General features: G+C 39.8%; 1 protein-coding gene across 5 annotated transcripts in view; it reads left to right on the top strand.

Moving 5' to 3' along the window:
* Window positions 1–21146, top strand: part of ENAH (ENAH actin regulator) — a 158003-nt gene that overhangs the window by 73863 nt on the left and 62994 nt on the right. For all 5 annotated transcript variants that reach the window (XM_030812809.1, XM_030812812.1, XM_030812810.1 and 2 more), the window contains exon 2: window positions 10574–10739. In XM_030812809.1, the coding sequence (XP_030668669.1) occupies window positions 10574–10739 (166 nt within the window). The remainder of the gene's footprint in view (window positions 1–10573; window positions 10740–21146) is intronic.

Raw genomic sequence — 21146 nt, forward strand, 5'->3', positions numbered from 1 at the left:
TCTCACTTTGTTTTGTCCAGGCTGATCTCTAACTTCTGGGCTCAAGTGATCTTCTTGCATTGGCTTCTCAGAGTGCTGGGATTGCAGGCCTGAGCCACTGTATCCAGCCTGTTAATGTTTCTTTTTATTTTTTTTCGGTCTCCAGAGCTTTTATAAGTTTTACAGGTTTCTCTGTCTCTCTTGTGGTTCTAAGAATATGGAAATTGTGCATTCTCATTGTCTTTATTATTCTCTGTCTCCAGGTATGTTGCAGATAGGGACAGGTTCTTTTTATCGCCTGAGTCACATTTATTGAATTTTGCAGATTCTGTACTTAAGTAAGAGGAATTCATGATTGAAGTCAAATAGTATCATAAGAATTACTGAGAAAAGATTACTCCCTATTGAAAAAAGATTACTCCTAAGCACACATGACTACATGTGGTAGGTACATTCTCTAAAGTACTTTTTCTACATATTATTGTATTTAACCTTAACGTTTTCCCCTATTTTAAGAGATTTTTTCATCCTGCAGAATGACCCAATAGATTTGCTGAAATGTTTTTTTTAAATCACGCCATCTTGCTTTTGATGATCATTTAGACTGACCATTTTCTTTGGTGAATCTGGATCAGTTATACTAGACTGCATTTGTACTTTGCACATGAATATAGGTGTTGTAGGACAAAGAGTTTAACAGTGCCATATTGATGTTTTTACCTTTTATTTATTATTCTATTTCTCAGAAAGATGAACGAAACATAAGTGTGGTCTTTAGAGGAAGTTTTGCCTTTCTGCATATTTGGTGCTGCTGCATTCCAGATGGTTTTCTTGCCTTGCAGAAAATAACTTTGTAGGCTGCCGTTATTTGCATCTGCTGTTTGTCAGTGGCATTCACAGTGCTTTTGTTGTATTCCTCAATCTCTCAGCCATTATGGCAGAACCTAATTGTAACTAGCAAGCAAATTTTTTCCCCTGATTCTTAGCAAGATTTTTTCTTTCTTTTTTTAACGGAATGGCAAAGGAGATAAGTTTCTAATTTGGTCTACTGGTGATAGTGGTTGGTTAATTGAAATAAAGTTTGGTATCCTTAAAAGTGACATATAACTTTAAATACTTATTTTTCATTTATTTTTGGAAGCTTAAATAGATTTTTAAATTAAAAAAAAAATTTTTTTTGAGATAGGGTCTGTCACCCAGGTTGGAGTGCAGTGGCACAATCTTGGCCCAAGGCTCCAGTAATCCTCCCACCTCAGCCTCCTGACTAGCTGGGACCACAGGTGCCTGCCACCTTGCCCGGCTAAGTTTTGTACTTTTTGTAGAGACGGGGTTTTGTTATGTTGCCCAGGCTGGTCTTGAACTCCTGGGCTCCAGCAGTCCACCTGCCTCAGCCTCCCAAAGTGCTGGGATTACAGGCGTGAGCCACTGCGCCTGGCCCAGAAATTTAGTTTCTCACAGCTCTGAAGGCTGGAAGTCTGAGCTTGATGTGCTGGCAGGGCTGGTTTCCTCTGAGGCCTCTCTCCTTGGCTTGCAGATGGCCACCCTCTTACTGCCTCTTCATATGACTGTCCCTCTGTGTGCTTGCTCCTGTGGTGCCTCTCACTCTTTAAATACTCTAGTCTCTGTTATATCATATGTGTTAATTCTCTAGTCTTTTGCTGTAAAGCTTTTTCTTTAGTGTTAGTCTGGTGATGAGAACTCTGTATTGTTTTTCTTCCTAAAGCATGCCCCAGCAGATAATGATGTTTCAGCTTTGGTTTCTTTGAAGTGGAGAGAGAACTTAGACATATGCAAAGCATTCTGAATACAGAATTCTATTAGACTTGTATGATCCTTTTAGTGACCTACCTTGATAAAGACTTTTCAAAACATTTAACTTAATTTTTATAGTATTTCTGTATACTCACATATCAGTTTATATAATATTTAGATTGCAGACTTACAAGTACAATTATAATGAATATATTTGGTCACAGACACAGCTGATTCTTTTTTTTTTTTTTTTTGTGAGACAGAGTCTTGCTCTGTCACCCAGGCTGGAGTGCAGTGACATGATCATGACTCCCTGTGGCCTCAAAATCCTGGCTCAAGTGATCTTCCCACCTCGGCCTCCCAAGTAGCTAAGACTACAGGCACGTGCCACTGTGCCCAGCTGATTTTTAAATTTTTCATTTCTGTAGAGGTGGGGGTCTTGCTGTGTTGCCCAGGCTGCATAGCTGATTCTCAAGCGCAATCTAACCTCTGGGAGCAGAACAGTGCAGAGTGATGAGTTGAGGAGCTCTGAGCATTTAGAGTGCTAGTGGTATGGTTTGTGGATGGGAAGGGGAGGAGTGGAGAGATTGTCCATTTGGGCATTGGAGGTCAGAAAAGGAAGCTTTCACTGTCGTATTTCAGGGCTCTTACTCCAAGTTTACAGATTTTTACTTTTTTACATTTAGTATCTCTCACCACTTTTCAGGCCACTTCTCTCACAAATCTTTAATTAGGAGAGATACAGTGCCAGTCCTTCATGGGTTTAACATCTGTTATTGGTAGAGATGATATGCACAATATATTGTGAGAGCACAGGAAATAAGTTCTTGTTTTGTGGGAGTGTAAAAGCTTTCAAGAAGAGGTGATTTTCTGAATTCTCAAGGACAGATCAGAATTAGAATGTATCTGGGAAGATGAAAATGGGGCAGATAGGTCAGGAAGAGGGGAAGGCGTGTTATTGCTGTAGTTTTAGACTATTTTGAACACCAATGTGCTCCCAGCACTAGGATGGTAGAATAATGTCTGGCACACATTACATGCTTAATAAGTATTTTAAAGAAAAAATAAATGTTGAGGAAGACAGAGGCCCAATTATAGTGGACCCTGTACGTGATGCTGTGAAGCCAGAGTTTATCCTGAAATGAGTCTTTGAGGTATCTTAACCAGAAGAGTGGCATGATCAGATTTCATTTATAAAAATATCCCTCTGGAAGCATTGGGAGGGGAGAATAAGATTGCAGTGAGAGATACAGGTAAGGAGATTTTTGAAATAATCTAGTTGAGGAACTAGGGAGGGCCCAAATTAAAGCTTTTGAGCATTGTGAACAAAGGGTACTTATACATTGTAGGAGTCTTTTGGAAATAGAATTGGCAGGGCTTGGTGACTGTGTGTGTGGAGCAGTGAGGGTCACGGAGGATTCTGGAGTGACCCCTACATTTGTAGGATGGTGATTTCAGAGTGGTGGTGTTGGTGCTATGGACTAGGAAAAAGCTCGTCTAGTGCTTAACACCATATATAGCACATGCTATTTATTGTTCACTTTCCTGTTTGAGAAAACTATGTTTATTATTCCTATCTGAATGCACAATCTTTCTTTCTTTCTTTCTTTCTTTCTTTCTTTCTTTCTTTCTTTCTTTATTTATTTATTTTGGAGACAGAGTCTCACTTTGTCACCCAGGCTGGAGTGCAGTGGTGTACTGTTGGCTCACTGCAACCTCTGCCTCCCAGGTTCAAGCGAATCCCATGTCTCAGCCTCCCAAGTAGCTGGGACTACAGGCACCAGGCACCATGCCCAGCTAATTTTTTGTATTTTTAGTAGAGATGGGGTTTTGCCCTGTTGACCAGGCTGGTCTCGAACTCCTGACCTCAGGTGATCCACTCACCTCAGCCTCCCAATGTGCTGGGATTACAGGTGTGAGCCACCGTGCCCGGCCCACAGTCTTTTATAACTGAGATGGTCTCGCTCACTTTTACTATATGCCAGGACCTGTGTTATAAATGTGAACAATATTTGTGGAATTGGGTTGAAACCTAACACAATTGTGTTTACTCTGAGCCTCTTTAATCTTTGAAATGTCATAATATTGTAGACTTAACCCAATAAATTGACATCAGAGAATAAGATGGAAATCCTGTCTTTAAAATTCCAAAGTTTTTAGTGTTATTTCTTAGTATTTTGTCTTCTGAATAAATGACATCTTAGTTCATAGAATGACTCAGTATCATAACAGACGTGATGCTAATTCTCTTTAGGATATATTCTCTTAAGAGGCTGATAGTATAGTAGAGGTTATTGTGCACATGTTGATAACTCACTACAGACTAGGCTCTGTGCTGCACATAGGGGATTCAAGAAGGGATGACATATTTTCCATTTTCAAAGATGATGAAGACATGTTTCTAAATAAGTGAGTTGGGCCATGACTTTCAGTGGTGGTATATTTTAATACTTTACAGCATATCACATACTAACTGGGAGTATCATTAAAATGCTAGGTGCATCCGTAATTTTTTTCCTCCTTTTGATTGCCTCCTCCTTTGTATCTTATCTATCTACAGATCCTTTCTGCTGTACTTGCAACATACATCCCCAGTGCTTTCCTCTCCCTCCTTTTTTCTCGTCTGGTATTTGTGCTTCTGTTCTTGATTTTGCTGCCACTTTCTTGAATTCTTTCTCTACATAGTAGCTACAGTTATCTTTAAAATGTAGGCCATGTTCTGCTTAAAGCCCTTCAGTGGCTTCCCAGTATACACTTGGAGTAAAACTCAAGTATTTCCCATGGCTTAAATATTGCCTCCTCAGAGAGTCTTGTTTGTTGAGAGATTAATGAATACTCTGAGAACTCGGAGAAAGGAGCAATTAGTTCTGGCTTTGGGAACCGCAGAAAGAATTAAGAAGAGGGAATAGTATTTGATCCAGGTCTTGATGAATAGGATTTTGTTAGATTACAGTATGTGCTGAAAAAGCATTTAAAGAGTGCCTACTGTGTGCTACATATTGTTATATTCATGCTTTCTTTGACAAGTAATGATTAATAAGTGCTATCTTTGAAAAGAAATTGATATTAGTTAACAACTTGGTTTTACTGCAATCTCAATAAATAGTATATACAAGACTAGCCTAGCAATCCTTAGTCTGCTTAAATACCAGGAAGCGCTTCGTTCACTGGTACCTGTGAGAATAGAACTTGGCAAGCGTTCTCATCACATATACCTGCTCAGTCAACTTGGCTATATTCCGAAATGAACTACCTGACAAAACTACAAAATTGTAATTTGGTGTCTTGGTTTTTAGACCTTTTTCCCCCTCTTTTAAACCAGCTGTCTCTAGCCTTTTAATGCCATATTTTATTTTAAAATACCAAAATTAACATCAGAAGATGAAGTATAATTAACTATATATACCAATTGCATTGGGTTGTAAAAATGAAGTTTTTGTTTATAACTAATGTAGTGCCTGATCTGCACAAAAGTACAGCTTGGTAATTTACTAATTTAATCTCTTGCGTAGTTGCTTCACTGACTCAGAATCTCGAAGACTTTGACTGGGTATTCATTTTGAGGCTTGTCATGATGCAGATAGGATGGTAGTAAAATGATGCGCATTGCTCTATTATTTGTTCACCAGTGTCCATGCAGCAATATTGTCTCTTGTGGCTAAGGCCAGCCATATTTTAAAGCAGGCCCTTGGCTAAGCATTTCACTGGACCAGGGAGAAACAAGGGGAAAACAAAATCTAAGATAGTAGAGGGAATTGTCTAGAAAGCTCAAGTTATTGCATTTAATGGTTTGTCTTTGTTTTGAAATATTCCTATTTTTATATTCCAAAAATATCATTTTAAATAAGTTATGTTGGTCCCCACCAGCGCCCCATCACATACCTGTCAAGTAGGGCAAAATATCGGCAGCCAGTTCTGTATTATCCAGTCTGCTTTTGATGTTCATGGCTCCATGAAGTCTAAAACTGCTTACCACCAATTTATGTTGTGCATCACACCTGTAATCGGAGTTAGTATGTGAGTACCTTTTTTCCTTACTTCAACAGTCTCTTCTCCTTCACCAGCTGGGTGTCCAACAATTCAGTTCACTCTGACACTATGCAGAGTTAACATAGACCCCACAGGTTAAGGGCTCAGTTCCATAAGGCTGCTCCTACTTCAGATACCAGCTGCAAATGGAGTGCCCAGGCTACCCACATCTGCTTAGCCAACTGCAAATACTGAGGTTCCTGAAACCAGCAAACCCACATTTGATAATTTGCTAGAATGATTCCCAGAACTCAGGAAAGCGCTTCACTATTACCCATTTATTATAAAGGATATAATTTAGGAATAGCCAAATGGAAGAGAGGCACAGGGCAAGGTGTGAGGGTGCGGGGGTTGAGTCTTTTCCTGCCCTTTCCAAGTGCGACTCCCCCAGCACCTTCATATGTTGATCAACCTGGAAGCCCTCTGACCCTGTCCTTCAGGGTTTTTATGGAAGTTTCATTATATAGGCATGATCAATGAAATAATTGGCCATTGTGATTGAACTTGATCTCTAGTCCATTTCCCTTCCCCAGTTGTTGGTGGAGGGGGGGGCAGTAATGAAGTGGGAAGTGTGGGCCTGAGTTCCAGCCTTCCAATCATGCCATGATATTTCTGGCCGCTTGGCCCCATCTGAAGCCATCTAGAAGCCCCTTCAGCCAAGAATCATCTCAGTAGTATACCAAAGACACTTTGAGGAGCCCTGTACTAGGAACCCAGGACCCCAGACCAAATACAGTTGACCCTTGAACAGTAGAGTTACAAAAGGTGAGTAGAGGGATGGAGGAGGTTAGGGACTCTGGCCCCCAAGTGCAACTTTTCTTTTCTTTTCTTTTTCTTTTTTTTTTTTTTTTTTTTTTTGAGACAGAGTCTCACTCTGTTGCCCAGGCTGGAGTATAGTGGCGTGATCTTGGCTCACTGCAACCTCCGTCTCCTGGGTTCAAGCGATTCTTATGCTTCAGCCACCCGAGTAGCTGGGATCACAGGTGCACGTCACCATGCCTGGCTAATTTTTGTATGTTTAGTAGAGATGCGGTTTCACCATGTTGGCCAGGCTGGTCTCCTGACCTCAAATGATCTGCCTGCCTTGGCCTCCCAAAGTGCTGGGTTTACAGGCATGAGCCACTGTGCCCGGCCCAAGTGCAACTTTTGAATCCCCCAAAACTTAACTACTAATAGCTTACTGTTGAGTAGATGCTTTATAGATATCCATAAACAGTTGATCAACACATGTTTTGTTATGTTATGTGTATTTTATACCATTTTCTTTTTGAGACGGAATTTCGCTCTTGTTGCCTAGGCTGGAGTGTCATGGTGCAATCTCAGCTCACCATAACCTCTGCCTCCCAGGTTCAAGCGATTCTCCTGCCTCAGCCTCCCGAGTAGCTGGGATTACAGGTGCCCGCCACCACACCTGACTAATATTTTTGCATTTTTAGTAGAGACGGGGTTTCTCCATGTTGGTCAGGCTGGTCTCCAACTCCTCACCTCAGGTGATCTGCCTGCCTCGGCCTCCCAAAGTGCTAGGATTACAGGTGTGAGGCACCATGCCCAGCCCATATTCTTAAAGTAATCTAGAGAAAAGAAAATGTTATTTAAAAAAATTTAAAAATCACAAGAAGGAGAAAATATATTTACTATTCATGAAATGGACATGGGTCATTATAGAGATCTTCATCCTTGTCTTCATGTTGAACAGGCTGAGGAGGGGCAGGAAAGAGGAGGGCTTGGCCTTGCTGTCTTAGGAAGGGTAAGGTGGGAGGGGAGAAGGAGGTGGAAGAGGAGGCAGGCACAGTTTTTCCAGTGTAACACTGGAAAAAATACTGAAAAACACACTGGAAAAAGAAATCCATGTATAAGTGGACCTGCGCAGCTCCCATGTTGTTCAATGGTCAGCTGTATTTTTTATTACATGACAGGATGTCTCTAGTGAGGAGAGGTCCTCAGATGCTGTGGAAAGGAATAAGAGGACTGAGTTGCATTTGTCGCTAAACCCCAGCAGGCAGTGCCATCCTTTCCTGGCTGGGCCTTGATGGGGCTTCTCTGAGTGCCTAATGTCTTTTTTTTTTTTGAGATGGAGTGTTGCTCTGTTGCCCAGGCTGGAGTCTAGTGGTGTGATTATGATTCTCCTGCTTCAGCCTCCCAAGTAGCTGGGATTACAGGTGCCTGCCACCACACCCAGCTAATTTTTGTATTTTTAGTAGAGACGGGGTTTCCCCATGTTGGCCAGGCTGGTCTCGAATTACTAAACTCAGGTGATCCACCTGCCTTGGCCTCCCAAAGTGCTGGGATTACAGGTGTGAGCCACTGCGCCCCACCAGTGCCTGATATCTTCTAGGACTACACAGTTATTTGGGTTTAGCCAATCCTTTCACAGTGTGCCACATACCCACATGGCTATTACTACCTCTCTAATAACACCTCAGCTCTTACCCATAGCTTATTTTTTCTTCTCTTTATTCTCAGCTTTGTTTAGAATTGGAAATGTTTTAACATTTCATTTTGAAGATTTCTTTTCATCTTCATCAGAAAACCAATTAATTTTTTGCATTTTTGACTTGGCTACTTGGATATGTTCATTTGGAGAAAAAAAGTAGAGGAAAACTTTGGGGCCATTAAAGCTAACTTTTCTTGTTATAGATTTCTTATACTTAAAAGAAAAAAATTTTTTTGAGGCATGAAGTGACCTATTTACAAAACGAGGTACTGCTTTAGCTTATATGATCTTACTGACACTTCTTAAAGAGACATGATTTTATTTTTTTATTAAGTTCTAGGGTACATGTGCACAACGTGCAGGTTTGTTACGTAGGTATACATGTGCCATGTTGGTTTGCTGCACCCATCAACTCGTCATTTACATTAGATATTTCTCCTAACGCTGTCCCTGCCCCAGCCCCCCACACCCCAAGACATTATTTCTTGAATCTTGGGAATCTTGGAAACAATGTAGCTGCAAAAATATTATTTGAAAACTGGAAACTACTATCCTGTATTATTCTAGATTTGTTTATTGAATTATTTACATTTAGCAGTAAATTTGTTGCTTGAATTGTAAGCTGTAAGAGGCACTTTGCCTTAGCTTGTTTCATGTAATCTTTCCATAGGGTTATGTAAATGTCATCACATACAAAATATTTCTGTTGTGAATGATGGAGAGGTTTTTCAACTGCTACTGACAAATGCCCTTTAATCTATCTTTTATTAAAAATAATTCAAGTTTTAGTCATTGGCTTGTTTTCATTCCCAGAAGTATTTTACCAAAAATGTCAGTGCAGCATAAAAATTTAGACATTACCATTGGGTTTGCTGCACAAATATTGTTACAAGTTAGTTTTTGTAAACATTTTTCTAATGGAAAATTACAAATAATTATAACCCTGTTGTTCTGAAGCAATTTTATTACTCAGTGCTGTGACCTCTTTAGGCCTTCAGTGATCTTCTGTCATCAAGGACAAGAATAAAACACATGCCATCTCCTGCAAAGTTGCATTTCATTATCCTTCTTGGATGGGTTAAGAGGTGGGGCAGATGCACGAGCAAGAGGGGAGAGTGTGAGGGTGACTTTCTGTTTCTGAGAATTTTTAGGAAAGAACCCACATGATTTATTGTTTAAAATTTGAGATAAAATCGGTAGAATAAGCAGTGCTTTTGTGAAGGATGTGGTTGCATGAGCTACTTCAGATGATTTCCATTAACGACTATTAAGTCATCAGGAGTATCAGAAGGCTTGTCTGTATTGAGGTTGAGTTATTTTAATTGGGTTAATAGCATAGAGTTGATGTGCGTATTCTAATATCCTAGAATATTTGAAAGATGAACCCATTGCTTAAGATGAAATTGAGATTATCTTTATATTTTATTTTAAATATAGAGACGGGTTCTTGATATATTGCCCAGGCTGGTCTTAAACTCCTGGCCTCAGGTTATTCTCCCACCTTGGCTTCCCGAAGTGCTGGGATTACAGGCATTGAGCCACTGTGCCTGGCGTCTCTATTTTATTTATTTGTGTATCTCAGTCTCGATTGGTAAGAATAATTGAGATAGATGAAGCTAATGTTTAAGATTCTATGACAGAATTGGCCTTTTCCCCTTTAATATTTATCTGTGGAGGCTAGAATTTAAAATCTAGTGGGGTCTTTAGAAATTATCTCATTTTACATTTTCATTTTTAAATGAAGAAATTTGAAGCATGGGATGTTATCTTGCCCAAGGGGAATGAGGAATTTAGTTACACTGCCATCCATTGGTTGTTAGAGGCCACTCCATGTCTAAAAGGGGCAGATGGTTGATTATCAGACTTTGTTACAGACTTTAAGGTAAGCCTGAGGATAAAAATAATTTTCTCAGTAAATAAGGTGTTATCACAGACAGGTCATCAATATACTAAACATGTATGCAGTTAAGCAAATAATGACTAATTTACACTTGTATTAGGTTGGTGCAAAAGTAATTGCGGTTTTTGCCATTAAAATAGCAAAAAGTGCAATTACTTTTGAACCAACATAATAGTTGTATTCAGTTTAGTGAATGAATTAGATACTCAAATTTAGAAGAACCATTTCTTGTGTTGCTTATCTAAGTGTTCTTTGTGGGTCCTGCTCTCCTTTTGGTCTTTAATTATACTTTTTTTTTGGTTTGTCTTCACCATTAGACTCTACGCACAAAGGCAGGAAGCCTCTGTCTTGTCCATTGTTGTTTCCAGCACCCAGTAATAGCACTGATTGTTGACTGACTCCTAGGTTTATGTGGCTATGTGGAGCACTTAGCATATTTTAAATATTGTAAGTTTGAATATTTTATTTTATTTTTACAGTGAACAGAGTATCTGTCAGGCAAGAGCTGCTGTGATGGTTTATGATGATGCCAATAAGAAGTGGGTGCCAGCTGGTGGCTCAACTGGATTCAGCAGAGTTCATATCTATCACCATACAGGCAACAACACATTCAGAGTGGTGGGCAGGAAGATTCAGGACCATCAGGTAAGGCTTTACTACAATTCTTGTTAAAAATGATTTAGTATTACAGAAGGACTTGGTATATTCCGTAAAATAAAGTAGTTTTAAAACTCTAATCAAAATAGTCTCTCTGGGAAAAACTGAATATGAAATTCTCTCTCCATCCTTTCTACCTTTTATGAAGCCTGAACTTAAACGAAGATTTAGACCAAATTGTACAAAAATAGAAATACGAGTTCTTTTATGATGAATTTTCATTAGATTTTCTGGCCTTGAATTAGTTAGTTTTTGAAATCTAAAGCAAATTAAGGACAAACAGAAACAAAACTCTACTTAAGTGGCAGATTGTATGTTTATGGAATTCATTTCCTGCCAAAGTTTGGGATATGGGGTTAGAAGAGGGAGTTGAAAGTATAGATAGTTTCAGAAAATACTGTTAAATTCACATATGATAGAAAAATAGTAGGTATTGAGGTTGCTGGAATAGTTCGGCTTTTGCAGTTCATGTCTGGGGCGACAGCTAAGCTTTTACTAATTCCTTGCTCCGGATTTCTTAGAAAGTAGCTGGATTATCTGATTACTTGATTTCTTGGGCCTTAACAGATCAAGAGCAGTAGATAGAGGAAAAGGCAGATAAGCTCTTACTAACATTAACTATATACTAATAGTAAGAACTTTTACAAAGAGTAGATTTACAAAATACTTTGGGAAAAAATATTTACCAAAGATGTTGGAATCAACTGACTTTAAAAATCATCCTGCTACACATGCAGAAAGAATGTAACAAATTTTCTTCTTCATTGCCCAGCTGAGCTCTTATAAAGAAAGGTAGGTTCCTAGGTTTCCCCTACATTGTGTGCTGGTGTGGTGTAAACAGATGCTGCATTAGCCCTGGGTTTTAGGATGGTGATTATGGATTGGTAAGATTTGTCGTGTATGCATATAGAGGCTGTGGGCCTACAAGAGGTTGGGCTGTGAAACTGGTATTTTGGCAAAAAAAAAACAAAAAACAAAAACACAGAAAACTAGCAATCTTAGAGGGGCTACACCCCGTAGAAAGAGGACTAAGAGAAATCTTCCTATCAGCACAGGGAAGCAAAGGAGTTAGTTGCTTTCTTAGCTGGCTCCGAAGCTCCCCCGAGAAATGAGAAACTCCTTCACTTAAGCAACTTAAGCCAAGAAATTAGGAAACACTGGTTGTAGAGCACTGAAACTGTTGGGGCACGTGGTAAAAACAAATGTGGTGCCTGCGTGGAGATGAACTTTCACAGCTCTGAGTCAATCTGTAGAAAGAGCAATTCACTGAATTCACCAGATTTATCCATTTATACAAACGGTTTCGGCTTGCCCCTCTTTCTGCCCTCTCCGGCTCCCTTCTCTCTGTCTCTCCCCTGTGCCCTGCCCTCTTACTCTCTTCTTTTCCCTCCTTAGTCTTCCTGCCTTTTCCTCTAGGCTCCAGTTTCCTTGTTGTGTTGCACAGCCTTTTTCTGGTCTCTCAGGCTTTTTACCAACAGCCCCCTCTGTCCCATTTGTAGTCCAGGTTCTGGGGAGCACTCTCTCATCTTTGTCTTTTTTCCAGCAGTGACTTAGGCCAGAGATAAATCAAATACACCCCAAGATGTTATTATGGGGGAAAAAAAAAACTGGACAATTAAAATTTTGTAGAAATTGTTGAACCTTCTTAATACAACATTCTAAACTGATAGCTGTAAAGTAACTACATTTTTGGTAAATTTAGTGAATTGGTTATTTGAAAGTACTGATGAACAATCCTACATTTAGAGAAATGAAAAATAATATTTGAAGATAATCAGAAAGACATTTTTTTTTTATTATTATTTGAGACGGAGTTTTGCTCTTGTCGCCCAGGCTGGAGTGCAATGGCGCGATCTCAGCTCACTGCAACCTCTGCCTCCCGGGTTCAAGCGATTCTCCTGCCTCAGCCTCCAGAGTAGCTGGGATTACAGGCATGTGCCACCATGCCTGGCTGATTTTGTATTTTTAGTAGAGATGGGGTTTCTCCATGTTGGTCAGGCTGGTTTTGAACTCCTGGCCTCCGGTGATCCGCCTGCCTCAGTCTCCCAAAGTGCAAGGGTTACAGGCATGAGCCAACGCGCCAGGCCTGGAAAGAAATTTAAGCTAGGAAATTTGCATATGAAATACCAAAATTTTTATTTCCAGGAGAAGTAAACTATCCTATGACTCTTAGATTTTGGCAAATAGAATGTTTCTTAAAACATTTAAAAATTTAAAACTGTGCTTCTAAATTGTGACATTAAGAGGAAATTATTATGAATATTAGAAAATATTCAGAAAATAAGAAAACACTGAGACCTGAGTGATATTACATAGAGAAACCTGTAGGACATCTAAGCTGTCATTAGATGGACAAGTCTTAATTGCATGTAGTAGGAAAAAAAGAGAAACTAAAAAATAATGAGCTTAACCCAAAGAAAGCAGAAGAAAATATTAAAAAGATATTAATTAAATGAAAATAAATAGTATTTGTTAATACAAAAGCTGCTTCATTGAAAAGATAAACTAGCTGGCGTGGTGGCTCACACCTGTAATCCCAGCTCTTTGGGACGCCAAGGTAGGAAGATTGCTTGCCCAAGAGTTCAAGACCAGCCTGGTCAACATAATGAGACTCTGTCTCTACAAAACTATTTTTTAAAACCCCAACAGGCCAGGCATGGTGGTGCTTGTCTGTAATCCCAGCACTTTGGGAGGCCAATGCAGGTGGATCACCTGAGGTCAGGAGTTCGCAACCAGCCTGACTAACATGGTGAAAACCCGTCTCTACTTTAAAAAAAAAAAAAAATTGCCGGGTGTGGTGGTGCATGCCTGTAATTCGAGCTACTTGGGAGGCTGAGGTGGAAGAATCGCTTGTTCCCTGGGAGGCGGAGGTTGCAGTGAGCCGAGATTGTGCCATTGCACTCCAGCCTGGGCAACAAGAGTGAAACGCCATCTCCAAAAAAAAAAGAAAAAAAGAAAAGCCCCAACAACTAGCCCGGTGTGATGTGTGTGCCTGTAGTCCCAGCTACTTGAGAGGCTGAGGTGGAAGAATCACTTAAGCCTGGAAGGTGGAGACTGTAGTGAGTGTGATTGTGCCACTGCACTCCAACCTGGGAGACAGAACAAGACCATGTCTCAAAAAAAAAAAAAAAAAAAAAAAAAAAAACTTGCAGAATCAAACAAAAAAAAGGAACAGTACAAATAACCAATTTTAGGAATGAAAAAAATACCACTATAGTTACCGAAGGAAATAAAATATTATGAAAAACTTTATGCCAATAAGTATAGGCCATTTTGTAGAAAAACATAACTTTCTAAAACTGAAGAATAGGAAAATATGATAGACCTACAATCATGAAATAAATCAGTAGTAAATAATCTGCCCCCCAAATTTTAAAAAGCTGCAGGAGAGTGCAGAGCATTTACAAATGAAATCTAAAATGTCACGATATTTTCTGTTTTATGCAACCATTGTAGAAAATGATATTTTATAAGGCTTGTATAATTTTGATATCCAAAACATAGAACACGTTTGGGAGAGGAGCCAGTCTTCAGTTATGAATATATACCTAGATATAATAGTCCTCAGTAAGATATTAGCAGACCAAATGTAGTAATGAGTAAAAAACAAAACAAAATCACTTCTTGATCAAATAGGGCTTACCATTGTTCGCCTTAGTGATATAAGGATGGTTAACATTAGATAACTTACTAATGTTATTTCCCAGGAGAAAACCTACAAAAGCAAGAGGTTCTGGAAAAAGCATTTGATAAAATTTGAATGAATGCATAACAGTTCTCATCACATTAGGCATAAAATTAATCTTCTTCAGCTGATATGGGTGGATAATAGAAGCATACAGCAGTTATCTTACAGGATAGTACAGTGTCAAGAGCATTTCCATTAAACTTGTGAATAAATGAGCATTTCAGCTCTAATCACTTTCATTTAGTGTTACAGAGGAGGTACTAGATAACCTAGCCATACAAAGTTTAAGAAATAGAAGCTGTAAAAATTGATAAGAAAGAAACAGCTGGTTACTCACCAATGATGTAATTGTCTGCATAAAAATCTCCCAGGAGTATCTGCAGATAAACTATTAGAACTAACAAGATTTTCAGTGAGGTTGCTGGTTACATGATTAGTATATAAAAGCCACTCGCATTTTTGTATAAGCAATAAACAATTAGAAAATATAATTTTATTGATATAATGATACTTAAGGAAACACCATCCCTAAGAATAAATCTAATAAATAATTGGTTTTCTGTCTTTCATTCTTGCATTTCTTTTTTTTTTTTTTTTTTTTTTGACACAGTGTTTTGCTCTGTTGCCCAGGCTGGAATGCAGTGGTGTGACCATAGCTCACTGCAGCCTTGACCTCCAGGGCTCAAGTGATAACCCTCTGCCTCAGTCTCCTGAGTAGCTGAGATTATAGGCATGAGCCACTGTGGCTGGCCATCATTCTTACGTATCTTAATGGTTGTCAGTCTGTTTTAAGTGGGCACATGTTGTTATAATTTACTAAACATCTAAACTTCATATAGTAAGAGCTGTTAAAACCACCCACCATTTACTTATAAAATTGAATATGTACAATTATATAAATATGTTATATAAAAAAATACTTCATTTTCCAGCCTAACATTTATTAAGTGCTTATGGGTACTATGCTTGGGTGTGGTTTTTTTTTTTGAGACAGAGTCTCGCTCTGTCGCCCAGGCTGGAGTGCAGTGGCTCGATCTCATCTCACTCCGCCTCCCGGGTTCACGCCATTCTCCTGCCTCAGCCTCCCGAGCAGCTGGGACTACAAGCGCCCATCACCATGCCCGGCTAATTTTTTGTATTTTTAGTAGAGATGGGGTTTCACTGTGTTAGCCAGGATGGTCTTGATCTCCATGGGATTACGGGGATGGGATTACAGGCGTGAGCCACTGCGCCCGGCCTGTGCTTGGGTTTTATATAGAATATTGTTCCTGACCTTGAATCAAAGATGCAGTAAAGAATGGGGATGTTGGCCGGGCGCAGTGGCTCACGCCTTTAATCCCAGTACTTTGGGAGGCCGAGGTGAGTGGATCACAAGGTCAGGAGTTTGAGAAGAGCCTGACCAACATGGTAAAACTCAGTCTCTACTAAAAATACAAAAATTAGCCAGGCGTAGTGGTGCACGCCTGTAATCCCAGCTACTCAGGAGGCTGAGGCAGGATGGAGATGTTAAGCACATAAGCAAAGAACCACAGTTAAATGTTTCAGTTGTGATAAGTGTAAAATAGAGCACAGTGAGGGCATAAAAGCATCATCAGTTTGTTTAGAAGATAGGAGAAAGGGTCATGGATGACCTCATAGACAGGATAAGATAGTGAGCCAGGTCACAAGGAAGTGTGGGTGTTTACTGCCCTATTTACTCTGTTATGGTCAGGCTAAAAATGGATAGGCATGTGTGAGATGGAACATCACCACCAGTCTAGACTCAAGCTCAGTGGATCTGAAGCACAGAATTTAAGATTATGATGTAGTCCAAACCTGACAGCATGCTTAGTGGACATCCAATAAGTAGTTATTAAGTGAAAATACTTATTTTATTTTATTTTATTTTTGAGACAGAATCTCACTCTGTGGCCATCTCACCTCACTGCAACCCTCAACTCCCTGGTTCAAGCGATTCTCCTGCCTCAGCCTCCCGAGCAGCTGGGATTACAGGCACGTGCCACCACGCCTGGCTAATTTTTATATTTTTAGTAGAGACAGGGTTTCACCATGTTGGCCAGGTTGGTTTCAATCTCCTGACCTCATGATCTGCTCACCTCCACCTCCCAAAGTGCTGGGATTACAGGCGTGAGCCACTGCGCCCAGCCTGAAAATATTTAATTTTAATACTTTTAAAGATTATTTGCAGTACTGTCTATCCTCAGTGGTTAGATGAGTGAAAGAATTAATTCAGATTAAAAAAATTTTGTTTTTGTTTTTGAGACGGAGTCTCACTGTCGCCAGGCTGGAGTGCAGTGGTGCGATCTCTGTTCACTGCAACCTGACTCCCTGGTTCAAGCTATTCTCCTGCCTCAGCCTCCCGAGTAGCAGGGATTGCAGGCACGCACCACCAAGCCCAGCTATTTTTGTATTTTTAGTAGAGACGGGGTTTCACCATGTTGGCCAGGATGGTCTCAATCCCCTGATATCGTGATGCTGCCCGCCTTGGCCTCCCAAAGTGCTGGGATTACAGGCATGAGCTACCATGCCCAGCCCCAGATTTCAAATTTTTATATTGGAAAAAGGAAACAGTAGTTTATATAATTTTGATTCTAGTAATATTTTCCACAACTTTTTCTAGCATTCTGTTATGAACAATTGAAAAAGTAAATGTAACACATCTTTTCTCTTGTTTGCCATTTTAAGCTATTTGCCAAGCAGGGATATTGATTTGCCTTAAAATGGGTCTTCTAATTTTCTGATAATGTTAAAATTTAGTAGCTTTGGGTTTCTAGTGTCTTCTAAGGAATTGTGACACCCCCATCCCAATATTTATAAAAACCACATCAGGAGGGTGGGCACAGTGGCTTGTGCCTATAGTCCCAGCTATTTGGGAGGCTGAGGCAGGATAACTGCCTAGGGCCAGGAGTTCAAGACTGTCATGTCCTATGATTGTGCCTGTGAATAGCCACTGCACTCCAGCCTCATGGTAAAATGTACATAATATTTTAATCTTTTTTTTTTTTTTTTTTTTTTTTTTTTGAGACAGAGTCTCACTGTGTCACGCAGGCTGCAGTGTAATGGCGTGATCTTGGCTCACTGCAGCCTTCGTCTCCCGGGTTCAAGTGATTCTCCTGCCTCCCAGGCAGCTGGATTACAGGCATGTGCCACCATGCCTGGCTAATTTTTGTATTTTTAGTAGAGACAGGGTTTTGCCATGTTGGTCAGGCTGGTCTCGAACTCCTGACCTCAAGTGATCCACCTGCCTCAGCCTCCCAAAGTGCTAGAATTACCATGAGCTACCTCCAGCCTTGGGGGGCACAGGAAGCCCCTGTCTCAAAAAAAAAAAAAAAAAAAAAAAAAGTTCAGATTTCCCTAGGTTCTAGTAAACAGAGAGCTACCCATCCCAAATTGAGGAAGTCCCAATGGGGATGTCCTGGTAGTGTGGGAAGGCTGGCTGTGGTGCTGCTGAACAGCCACTTTGACCCGGTGTCTCCTTTGGCCAAGTTACAGAGCAGACTTTCTGGGCTAGTCCTGCTTCCCCACTTTGTCTCTGGCTGTTCTCAGGGATATTTCTCCCTTCTGGCACTCCCAGTGCTTCCCGTGGTTTGAGATGACAGATGGATCTTTTGCCATGAACCCAGGATGGTGGAGAAGTTTGTTTACCTTGATCTCACTTTTTCCAGTGTAGAAGGCGTGAGTTGGGGGAGATTTTCTGCGTGCTTGGTGCCAGCAGGCTGTGGGGAGGGCCATTGTGGATATGGAGATCTGATTCTCTTACTGTCTGCTGAGAGCTTTTTTATTTCTTTGTGTCTCCAGGAACTGTCTCCTACTCCTATTTGAGTTGTGGGATATTGCTGGTGCTGTATTCTTGATTTTGTTTTGTTGAGGGGGAGAGGGGGCAGGGAGAGTAGGGAACTATTAGGTTGGTGCAAAAGTAATGGCGGTTTTTGCCATAGCTTGCTTTTGCGCTGCCGTTTTGGAACCAGACATCTCACAGTTCCTCTTGTTCTGGTTACAAATTTATGAGTCACAGCAGGAGACTTTAACTTACTTCTGTTAGTAACTGATGGAACAGGCAGTCAGAAAAAAAGGTCTGTAAGAATGTATAGAAGGTTCGAACAATACAATTACCTCCCTAGCCTAATTGACATATATACCACATACCTTTGAAATGTACATGTCACAATTTCAAAATTGTATGTATGCTTGGCCCTAAAGAAAGTGTCAACAAATTTCAAAGGATTAAAATCATACAAAGTGTATGGTCACAGCAGAATTAATCTAGAAATAAGATAATAGAGAATCCCATAGGTGTAGGTGTTAAGAAATACCTTTCTGAATAGTCCATGAGTCAGAGAAGAAATCACAATGAAATAAGAAAAAGTATTGTTGACTTTTCAGCCAGACTCAGGATGCATCTCAAGAAATTAAATAACAGTCCATTAAAGCCATATAGAATATTAATAGAAAGAGAGTAACAATAAAGATAAGAGCAGAAACAGGCCGGGCGCGGTGGCTTACGCCTGTAATCCCAGCACTTTGGGAGGCCGAGGTGGGTGGATTACAAGGTCAGGAGATCAAGACCATCCTGGCTAACACAGTGAAACCCCACCTCTACTAAAAATACAAAAAATTAGCAGGGCATGGTGGCAGGCGCCTGTAGTTCCAGCTACTCAGGAGGCTGAGGCAGGAGAATGGTGTGAACCCGGGAGGCAGAGCTTGCAGTGAGCCGAGATGGCGCCACTGCACTCCAGCCTGGGCGACAGAGCAAGACTCCATCTCAAAAAAAAAAGCAGAAATTAATGCAGTAGAAAGCAAACACACTAAGGAGGAGAGGTTTGTCTCTAAAGTCCTTGTGAGGGACAGCTCTTGAAAAAAAAAAAAAAAGAATGGTTTAACCATTATGAAGAAAGAAGGGACATCACTGTGAATCTTACAGACATTTAAGTGATTAAGGAGATATTTTGAGCTACTTTATTTTAGTAATTTTGAAAATGTAGATGTAGAAATTCCTACGAAAACACTTTAAAGAAATTAAGACTATCATTAAAAGAAGTAAAGGGAAGAAAACTTCGTTTAGCTGGCACTACTGGTGGTGTCCTTTTCAACTAAACCTTTAACAACTAAAGAACACCAATATTACCTACTTTTTTCCAGAGAATACAAAAAGAGGATGCCTATCTTTTTGTCAACTCTACAGTGCCAATTCATTTTAAGTCCAGCATTACTTTGGTATCAAAACCTGGATGAATACAATAGAGAGGAAATTACAGGTGAATCTCTCTCATAAAAGTGCATGTAAAAATTTCAAACAGAGCAGTATCAAACAAAAATCCAGAGATTTATAAAAATTGATATGTGAGGACCAAGATTGTTTATCCTAGGAATGTAAGGTTGATTTAATACTAGAAAATCATCAGTGTAATTTACTGCATAAAAACAGAAAAACCTGTCACCTCAAGAGATGTTGGGGAGGACTTGATAAAATGCAGTATTCAATCATGATGGAAACCCTTAGCTGTCAAGTAATAGGGTTTTTCCCCAGGTAAAAGATATCAATAAAATTATTACATGAAAGATCATTTATTTATTTATGTATTTATTTTTTGAGACAGAGTGTCACTCTGTTGCACAGGCTGGAGTGCAGTGGCAGAGTCTCAGCTCACTGCAACCTCTGCTTCCTGGGTTCAAGTGATTCTTCTGCCTCAGCCTCCCAAGTAGCCGGGATTACAGGCACATGCCACCATGCCTGGCTAAGTTTTGTATTTTTAGCAGAGACGGGGTTTCACCATGTTGGCCAGGCTGGTCTCGAACTCCTGATGTCAAGTGATCCACCTGCCTTGGCCTCCCAAAGTGCTGGAATTACAGGCATGATCCACCTCACCTGGTGTGAAAGATCATACTTTTAATGGTTTAATTGAGAAAGCTTTCCCTCTAAAATCAGAAAATAAAGATACTTGTTATGAACACTTTTTTTCAGCATTGTATTGTTATTTCTAGCCAGTGTATGAAGATAAATACATTGTGAATGGATTGGAAAGGAAGAAATAAAGCTGTCCATTGCAGATCACATGGTTGTGTATTTAAAGGAAAAAACTTTAATGTAAATTATTAGGAATATTAGAAGATTCTAATACTTAGAACTCGATTAATAATAGAAAATAATAAATCTAATGAAAGATACTCAAGACCCCTATAAAGATACTTAAGAGCCCCTCAGATTGATATGTTAGCTTTCATGCAACCTCAAAGTCCCCAAAATTTCTTTGGTAGAAACTGATAATCAGAATGTAAAACTAGCTGCACACAAAGGACTGAGAAGAGCCAAAGCAATTTTAAAGAATGAAACAGGAAGACACACTCTAATACTCATCTAGATTTCGTATAAGGCTACAACAACTAAGACATTGTAGAGTTGGCAAAAAGGCATATTGATCTATAGGAGAAAGTAGAGCCATATAGACACTTGATTTATGTGCTGCAGGCAAACCTGCAGCACAGTGATAGTGCTGGATCATTTGGACAGCCATATTGAAACAAATAGCAAACTTGATCCCTACCTCACACCATAGGCACAGATCAATTCCAGTTGGATTGGGGATAGAAATGTGAAAGGTAAAATAATAAAGCTTCTACAAGATAATATGGGACAATATTTTCATAACCTTGTGATTGAGAAACATTTGTTAAACAGGGCAGTAAAGCAGTAACTATAAATGAAAAGA

The sequence above is a fragment of the Nomascus leucogenys genome, chromosome 5 (genome assembly GCF_006542625.1).
Source record: "Nomascus leucogenys isolate Asia chromosome 5, Asia_NLE_v1, whole genome shotgun sequence".
Classification (NCBI taxonomy): Eukaryota; Metazoa; Chordata; class Mammalia; order Primates; family Hylobatidae; genus Nomascus; species Nomascus leucogenys.